The 10194-nt window shown below is 46.0% G+C and overlaps 1 protein-coding gene across 2 annotated transcripts in view; it reads left to right on the plus strand.

Moving 5' to 3' along the window:
- The first annotated feature begins 10053 nt into the window (after positions 1-10053).
- Positions 10054-10194, plus strand: part of gpatch1 (G patch domain containing 1) — a 58579-nt gene continuing 58438 nt past the window's right edge. For both annotated transcript variants that reach the window (XM_038806179.1, XM_038806180.1), the window contains exon 1: positions 10054-10133. In XM_038806179.1, the coding sequence (XP_038662107.1) occupies positions 10073-10133 (61 nt within the window). In that variant the 5' untranslated portion in view covers positions 10054-10072. The remainder of the gene's footprint in view (positions 10134-10194) is intronic.

Below are 10194 nucleotides of genomic sequence, written 5' to 3' on the forward strand. Positions count from 1 at the left end.
GTACCCCAGTGAGAGTCAGTACCTTCAGGAACTGTGTCTCAGTGAGAGTCAGCACCTTCAGGAACTGTGTCCCAGTGGGAGTCAGCACCTTCAGGAACTGTGTCCCAGTGAGAGTCAGCACCTTCAGGAACTGTACCCCAGTGAGAGTCAGCACCTTCAGGAACTGTCCCCCAGTGAGAGTCAGCACCTTCAGGAACTGTGTCCCAGTGAGAGTCAGTAAGGCGAGATGACTGTTTTTGAAAAGGGACTAATATACACAAACCTGTGGGAGTGTTCGACCGTTTGCTAATGATGACTGGCGCCACTGTGTGGAAGATTCAAAGACAGCAACTAATCCTTGGTGTGTGGGCACCATGAAGTGTCTATTCATTGCCTCTCTCTAGTTACCCTGAGAAAGGATTTGATAGAAGTAAGTGACTGTTGCATATACAGTTACAGACTGGGTAAAAACGGACATCATAATAATAATAATCTTTATTGTCACAAGTAGGCTTACATTAACACTGCAGTGTAGTTCTATAAAAAGCCCCTGTGGCCACATTCCTGCATCTGTTCGGGTACACAGAGGAAGAATTCAGAATGTCCAAATTACCTAAGCTGCACATCTTCAGGGTTTATGGGAGGAAACCGGAGCACCCGGAGGAAACCCACGCAGACACGGGGAGAACGTGCAGACTCCGCACAGACAGCGACCCAAGCCGGGAATTGAACCTGGGACCCTGGAGCTGTGAAGTAACAGTGCTAACCACTGTGCTACCCTGCTGCCCATCAATCAACCAATTGGGTTTCATGACAATGTAACCAATGCAAATTTAAAGCAGCGATTAGGAGAAACGACTTCTCCGAAAGGGTCACGAATCTGTGGAATTCGCTACCCCAGAGTCCGGTGGATGCTGGGACAGTCAGTAAATTTAAGGAGGAGTTAGACAGGTTTTTTATTGATATAGGGTTGATGGGTTACGGAGAACAGGCAAGACGGTGGAGTTAGAACATAGAACATAGAAAAATACAGCACAGAACAGGCCCTTCGGCCCACGATGTTGTGCCGAACTTTTGTCCTAGATTAAGAACAAATTAATCGACATCCATCATTCTACCCTAATCCATGTACCTATCCATTAGCTGCTTGAAGGTCCCTAATGTTTCCGACTCAACTACTTCCACAGGCAGTGCATTCCATGCCCCCACTACTCTCTGGGTAAAGAACCTACCTCTGACATCCCCCCTATATCTTCCACCATTTACCTTAAATTTATGTCCCCTTGTAATGGTTTGTTCCACCCAGGGAAAAAGTCTCTGACTGTCTACTCTATCTATTCCCCTGATCATCTTATAAACCTCTATCAAGTCGCCCCTCATCCTTCTCCGTTCTAATGAGAAAAGGCCTAGCACCCTCAACCTTTCCTCGTAAGACCCACTCTCCATTCCAGGCAACATCTTGGTAAATCTCCTTTGCACCTTTTCCAAAGCTTCCACATCCTTCCTAAAATGAGGCAACCAGAACTGCACACAGTACTCCAAATGTGGCCTGACCAAGGTTTTGTACAGCTGCATCATCACCTCACGGCTCTTAAATTCAATCCCTCTGCTAATGAACGCTAGCACACCATAGGCCTTCTTCACAGCTCTATCCACTTGAATGGCAACTTTCAAAGATCTATGAACATAGACCCCAAGATCACTCTGCTCCTCCACATTGCCAAGAACCCTATCGTTAACCCTGTATTCCGCATTCATATTTGTCCTTCCAAACTTGAACAACCTCACACTTTTCAGGGTTAAACTCCATCTGCCATTTCTCAGCCCAGCTCTGCATCCTATCTATGTCTCTTTGCAGCCGACAACAGCCCTCCTCACTATCCACAACTCCACCAATCTTCATATCGTCTGCAAATGTACTGACCCACCCTTCAACTCCCTTATCCAAGTCATTAATGAAAATCACAAACAGCAGAGGACCCAGAACTGATCCCTGCGGTACGCCACTGGTAACTGGGCTCCAGGCTGAATATTTGCCATCCACCACCACTCTCTGGCTTCTATTGGTTAGCCAGTTTGTTATCCAACTGGCCAAATTTCCCACTATCCCATGCCTCCTTACTTTCTGCATAAGCTTACCATGGGGAACCTTATCAAATGCCTTACTAAAATCCATGTACACTACATCCACTGCTTTACCTTCATCCATGTGCTTGGTCACCTCCTCAAAGAATTCAATAAGACTTGTGAGGCAAGACCTAGCCCTCACAATTCTGTGCTGATTATCGCTAATTAAGCAGTGTCTTTCCAGATGCTCAGAAATCATATCCCTCAGTACCCTTTCCATTACTTTGCTTACCACCGAAGTAAGACTAACTGGCCTGTAATTCCCAGGGTTATCCCTATTCCCTTTTTCGAACAGGGGCATGACATTTGCCACTCTCCAATCCCCTGGTACCACCCCTGTTGACAGTGAGGATGAAAAGATAATTGCCAACGGCTCTGCAATTTCATCTCTTGCTTCCCATAGAATCCTTGGATATATATCCCATCAGGCCCGGGGGACTTGTCTATCCTCAAGTTTTTCAAAATGCCCAACATATCTTCCTTCCTGACAAGTATCTCCTCGAGCTTACCAGTCTGTTTCACACTGTCCTCTCCAACAATATGGCCCCTCTCATTCGTAAATACTGAAGAAAAGTACTCGTTCAAGACCTCTCCTATCTCTTCTGACTCAATACACAATCTCCCGCTACTGTCCTTGATCGGACCCACCCTCGCTCTAGTCATTCTCATATTTCTCACATATGTGTAAAAGGCCTTGGGGTTTTCCTTGATCCTACCCGCCAAAGATTTTTCATGCCCTCTCTTAGCTCTCCTAATCCCTTTCTTCAGTTCCCTCCTGGCTATCTTGTATCCCTCCAGCGCCCTGTCTGAACCTTATTTCCTCAGCCTTACATAAGTCTTCTTCTTCCTCTTAACAAGACATTCAACCTCTCTTGTCAACCATGGTTCCCTCACTCGACCATCTCTTCCCTGTCTGACAGGGACATACATATCATGGACACGTAGTATCTGTTCCTTGAACAAGTTCCACATTTCAATTGTGTCCTTCCCTGACAGCCTATGTTCCCAACTTATGCACTTCAATTCTTGTCTGACAGCATTGTATTTACCCTTCCCCCAATTGTAAACCTTGCCCTGTTGCTCGCACCTATCCCTCTCCATTACTAAAGTGAAAGTCACAGAATTGTGGTCACTACCTCCAAAATGCTCCCCCACTAACAAATCTATCACCTGCCCTGGTTCATTACCAAGTACCAAATCCAATATGGCCTCCCCTCTGGTCGGACAATCTACATACTGTGTTAGAAAAGCTTCCTGGACACACTGCACAAACACCACCCCGTCCAAACTATTTGATCTAAAGAGTTTCCACTCAATATTTGGGAAGTTGAAGTCACCCATGACAACTACCCTGTGACTTCTGCACCTTTCCAAAATCTGTTTCCCAATCTGTTCCTCCACATCTCTGCTGCTATTGGGGGGCCTATAGAAAACTCCCAACAAGGTGACTGCTCCTTTCCTATTTCTGACTTCAACCCATATTACCTCAGTAGGCACATCCCCCTCGAACTGCCTTTCTGCAGCTGTTATACTATCTCTAATTAACAATGCCACCCCCCCATCTCTTTTACCATCCTCCCTAATCTTATTGAAACATCTATAACCAGGGACCTCCAACAACCATTTCTGCCCCTCTTCTATCCAAGTTTCCGTGATGGCCACCACATCGTAGTCCCAAGTACCGATCCATGCCTTAAGTTCACCCACCTTATTCCTGATGCTTCTTGCGTTGAAGTATACCCACTTCAACCCATCTCCGTGCCTGCAAGTACTCTCCTTTGTCAGTGTTACCTTCCCCACTGCCTCACTACATGCTTTGGCATCCTGAATATCGGCTACCTTAGTTGCTGGACTACAAGCCCGGTTCCCATTCCCCTGCCAAATTAGTTTAAACCCTCCCGAAGAGTACTAGAAAACCTCCCCCCCAGGATATTGGTGCCCCTCTGGTTCAGATGCAACCCGTCCTGCTTGTACAGGCCCCACCTTCCCCAGAATGCGCTCCAATTATCCAAATACTTGAATCCCTCCCTCCTACACCATTCCTGCAGCCACGTGTTCAACTGCACTCTCTCCCTATTCCTAGCCTCGCTATCATGTGGCACCGGCAACAAACCAGAGATGTCAACTCTGTTTGTCCTGGCTTTTAACTTCCAGCCTAATTCCCTAAACTCGTTTATTACATCCACACCCCTTTTCCGACCTTTGTCGTTGGTACCAATGTGCACCACGACTTCTGGCTGCTCATCCTCCCCCTTAAGACACGATCCGAGACATCCCTGGCTCTGGCACCCGGGAGGCAACATACCTTCCGGGAGTCTCGCTCGCGACCACAGAATCTCCTATCTATTCCCCTAACCATTGAGTCTCCTATTACTATCGCTTTTCTATGCTCCCCCCTTCACTTCTGAGCCCCAGAGCCAGACTCAGTGCCAGAGACCTGGCCGCTGGGGCCTTTCCCTGGTAGGTCATCCCCTCCAACAGCATCCAAAATGGTATACTTATTTTGAAGGGGAATGGCCACGAGGGATCCCTGCACTGTCTGCCTGTTCGTTTTCTTTCCCCTGACTGTAACCCAGCTATTCTTGTCTTGTACCTTGGGTGTGGCTACCTTCCTGTAACTCTTGTCTATTACTCCCTCTGCCTCCCGGATGATCCAAAGTTCATCCAGCTCCAGCTCCAGTTCCCTAACACTGTCTCTGAGGAGCTGGAGTTGGGTGCACTTTCCGCAGGTATAGTCAGCGGGGACACCAGTGGTATCCCTCACCACCCACATCCTACAGGAGGAGCATGCAACTGCCCCAGACTCCATCCCCTCTTACCTTACAGAATATAGCTGCCCTGTAGACCAACTGGACCTCCGCCCTCTGACTCTGCTCCCAGTCAGCTGCAATCTCTGTAAACTCCCGGCTCCCTTCACGCTCTTTGAGGACATGAAATGAAAGGAGCACCTTACTCCCTCCTCACCTAACTCCCTCAGTCACCAAACTCTCACTGTAGCACTCAAATGCACCCAAATTCAGCACTCAGTGCAAACAAAGTCTGCACTGTAACTAGCTCAGATTTATACTGCGAATTTAGCTTCTGAAAACTGGCCTAATCCAATTAACTAATTAACAAGCTCCAGTTGCAAGTAGCTACAAGTAGAACCTTTGTTTAAAGCTGATTGAAAATTCATCTTCTTCTGAACCAAACAGCAACTTTTAAATTCATTAACTAAATAAAAGAAAGACTCAACTTTAAATAAAAAATGAGCCGTTATTATCCCTCAGTCACCAAACTCTCACTATAGCACTCAAATGCACCCAAATTCAGCACTCCCTCAGTCACCAAACTCTCACTATAGCACTCAAATGCACCCAAATTCGGCACTCCCTCAGTCACCAAACTCTCACTATAGCACTCAAATGCACCCAAATTCAGCACTCCCTCAGTCACCAAACTCTCACTATAGCACTCAAATGCACCCAAATTCGGCACTCAGTGCAACCGTATTGAAAGGTGGAGCAGGCTCGAGAGGCTAAATTGCTGACTCCTGCTCTTAGTTCTTATGTTCTAAGAAAGAACTATTTGTCTAATTGCACCTTCCAGCTCTTGGCTTGTTGAACAGCACCTCAAGCTCAAATCTGGTGTTCTTGATTAATAAGGGGATCAGGAGTGCAGCACGGTTGCGCAGTGGTTAGCACTGCTGCCTCACGGTGCCGAGGTCCCAGGTTCGATCCCGGCTCTGGGTCACTGTCTGTGTGGAGTTTGCACATTCTCCCCGTGTTTGCGTAGGTTTCGCCCCCACAACCCAAAGATGCGCTGGGTAGGTGGATTGGCCACGCTAAATTGCCCTTAATTGGAAAAAATGAATTGGGCACTCTAAATTAGAAAAAATAAGGGGGTCAGGGTTATGGGGAGAAGGCAGGAGAATGGGGATGAGAAACATATCAGCCATGATGGAATGGCGGAGCAGACTCAATGGGCTGAATGGCCTAATTCTGCTCATATATCTTATGGTCTTATGAGACAGTAAAAGGGAAGAATAGTAATAATAATAATAATCGCTTATTGTCACGAGTAGGCTTCAATTAAGTTACTGTGAAAAGCCCCTAGTCGCCACATTCCAGCGCCTGTTCGGGGATGCTGGTACGGGAATTGAACCCGCGCTGCTGGCATTGTTCTGCATAGTAGATTAACTGGCCGTTATTTTGTTATAAATATTGCTTATTTCAACTTTGTTCCTGTTATAAATAAACATTTATTGTGTTCAACTTACAAACCTGGTGGCTATAACTTATTGAGCAGTCAAGGGGCCAAAGGATTCTGCAAATTTTATATGAATTAACTTGTGTTGGGACTCGGGGGTGTGTAGGGCTGGAATTGACTGTGCCCTACCCCAGTGTGTCGTAACAGGACCCATAGCCTTTGCAGTAATCAGTGCCTTCCGCCGCTTCTTCATATCACGTGGAGGGAATCAAATTATTCCTGTGATTCCACCTACCAATACCCCTGTGATCCACCATCATTACCTCCTGCCATTCCCCCCACTTTAATCCCATTTATTACCTATTATTACCCCTTGTGGTTCCGCTTATTATTATCCCCATGACCCCCTATTATTACCCTGTGTCCTCCATTATTACTCCCAGTGATCCCCCATTATTACTCCCAGTAATCCCCTCTTATTACCCAGTGATCTCCCTATTACTCCCAGTGATCCCCTACGTTTACCCCAGTGATCCCCTATTATTACTACCTATGATTCCCCCTATTAATACTCCCTCTAATCCCCTTATTATTTACCCCAGTGATGTCCTTATTATTACTCCCAGTGATTTGGATTTAGATTTGTCATGTGTACCGAGGAACAGTGAAAAGTATTGTTCTGCATACAGTCCAGGCAGATTGTCCCATACATGAAAAACATAGAACATCCATAAATACACAATGTAAATAGCCACAGACATCAGGTGAAGCATACGGAAGTAAAGATAAAAGAGAAAGGTTAGAGATAATGTTAGTGTTAGAATTAAATTTTAGAAGGTTAGTACGGATGTAAGCGATGTGGGGAGAGTTTGCAGAGAGTCGCCACGCTCCGGCACCATCTTGGATCTAAGTACAAAGAAAAGATACCAAAGTACCAAAGATCCCCCTATGATTACTCCCAATGATCCCCTATTATTACCTCCACTGTCTTTCTACACTCCCAGTGATCCCCTATTATTACCTTAGTGATCCCCTATTATTACTAACTGTGATTTCCCTATTATTACCCCCAGTGTCCTCCTATATTCCCAGTGATCACCTACTATTACCGTGTGATCTCCTATTACAACTATTATTACCACCTGTGATCCCCTATTATTTCCCCAGTGATTCCCCCTATTATAGAACACAGAACAGTACAGCACAGAACAGGCCCTTCGGCCCTCGATGTTGTGCCGAGCAATGATCACCCTACTCAAACCCACGTATCCACCCTATACCCGTAACCCCCCCCCCCCAACCTTACTTTTTTTTAAGGACACTAAGGGCAATTTAGCATGGCCAATCCACCTAACCTGCACATCTTTGGACTGTGGGAGGAAACCGGAGCACCCGGAGGAAACCCACGCACGCACGGGGAGGACGTGCAGACTCCGCACAGACAGTGACCCAGCCGGGAACCGAACCTGGGACCCTGGAGCTGTGAAGCATTTATGCTAACCACCATGCTACCGTGCTGCCCAAACTCCTATCTTGGCTCTTCATTTTGTACAATGGTCAGCAGAAATTGTGATGTGACAGAGTTTTACTGCCAGCAGAATACCCATTTGTGCCATCAAGCTGGAAGTCAGCCTGAATGATTTCCATTTCCTGGTCTTGGGCAGGGGTCTGTACTGTTGTCCCAAGGGGTACCTGGCCTGGGTGACCAGGGGGGGGAATCACCCCCAAGGGGACGTATTCTCCTAGGCAGAGATATTGTACAGCTGCACCACAAATCCTTCTGTTCACCAAATATTAGTCACTTAAACAAGTACCAGAATTTACCATTTTATCTAAAGACCAATGTATTTGTAAACTTTTATTGAATAATGTACACATTTTAAAATGGTGCGAATCAAGTACTATTTTTCTTGTTCAGAAGATGAAGAGTGAAATCCAAGTAAAAAGAGTGATCCAAGTACATCAATCATCCTTTTCTACTTTTATCTTTAGCCCAGCCAAGAAACCTGGAACTTCTTTCACACTAGATCCCTGTTATTACCTGTTATTACCCTGTTGTCCTCCTATTGTTACTCCTAGTGTTCCCCTATTATTACTACCGGTGCCCCCTATTATTACCCCCAGTGATCCCCCAATTGTTACTCCCAATGATCCCCCAATTATTACACCAGCTATCTCTAATTATTACACCAGTGATCCCCAATTATTACCCTTGTGATACCCCCTATTATTAGTCCCAGTGATACCCCCATTATTAATCCTTGTGGAGTAATAATGGGGGATCGCTGGGAGTAATAATAATTACCCCATTACCTGTTACCCCCTAATATTACTCCCAGTGACCCCCCTATTGTTACTCCCTGTGAAACCCCTATTATTACACCCTATGAACCCGTATTATTACCCCAGAGATCCCGCATTATTGTTCCCAGTGATTCCCCCATTAATACTGTGAACCTCTATTATTATTCCCAGTGATCCTCCTATTATTACCGCAGTGATCCCCCATTATTATCCTCTGTGATCTCCCTATTACCCCAGTGAGCCCCTGCTATTACCCCAATGATCCCCCTATTATAACCCTTGTCTCCCTATTATTACTCCCAATGATTCCTCTATTATTATTTCCAATGATCCCCATATTACTACCCAAAAGATCCCCTTATTATTAGACTCTGTGCCCATCATTACACCAGTGACCCATTATTATTCCCAGTGAAATTGAAAATCGCTTATTGTCACAAGTAAGCTTCAAATGAAGTTACAGTGAAAAGCCCCTAGTCACCACATTCCGGCGCCTGTTCGGGGAGGCTGGTACAGGAATTGAACCGTGCTGCTTGCCTGCCTTGGTCTGCTTTCAAAGCCAGCTATTTAGCCCTGTGCTAAACAGCCCCATTATTATTTGAACCCCATATTACTCCCAGTGATTCCCCTAATATTACTCCCAGTGATCCCCATATTATTGTTCCCTGTGGTTCCTCTATTATTACTCCCAGTGGTGCCCCCATTATAACCCCTGTGGCCCCATTTATTAATCCTAATGAACCCCCTATTATTACCCCCTTGATCCACTATTATTACCACATTCATCCCCGATTATTACCCCAGTGATCCCCCATTATTACTCTCTGTGAACCCCTATTATTACTCCCTGTGAACGCCTATTATTCCATTAAGGGATCCACTGTTATTACTCCCTGTGAACCCATATTATTGCCCCAATGATCTCCCCAGTATTACTCCCAGTGATCGTCCTTATGTTTACTCCCAGTGATCACCTATAAATTTTCCCAGTGATCCCCCTATTATTACTCCATGAACCCCTATTATCACGCCCAGCGACCTCTATTGTTACTCCTGCTGAACCACTATTATTCTGAGTGATCCCCGATTATTACTCCCAGTGACCCTGTTATTACTCCATGTGAACCCCTGTTATTACTCCCGGTGATCTGACATTACCCCAGCAATCCCCTATTATTCCTCCCTCTGATCCCATTGCCCCCCAGAGATCCCCCTGTTGTTACTCTCAGTTATCAACTATTATTACTCCAATGATTCCCGAGTATTACGCCTGGTGATTCTCCTTATTATTACTCCCAGTGATCGCCCTAGTGATATTATTATAACTCCTATTACTACCCAAGTGATCCTCCTTGTTATTACTCCCTGTGAACCCGATTATTACTCCCAGTGATTAATCCTCTGTTATTACTCCTTCTTATCATTGGTTGACGTTGACCTCCGGTGAACTCTGACCTGTGACGCTCAGTTCAAGATGGCCGCCGAGGACGATGAGGATTTTGTTTCTTTCGGGTCAGCGCTGGAACCGCTGGAGGGTGAGGGAGAGGGAGAGGGAGAGAGGGGAGAGGGGAGAGGGGAGAGGGAGAGGGGGAGAGG

The sequence above is a fragment of the Scyliorhinus canicula genome, chromosome 9 (assembly GCF_902713615.1).
Source record: "Scyliorhinus canicula chromosome 9, sScyCan1.1, whole genome shotgun sequence".
Classification (NCBI taxonomy): Eukaryota; Metazoa; Chordata; class Chondrichthyes; order Carcharhiniformes; family Scyliorhinidae; genus Scyliorhinus; species Scyliorhinus canicula.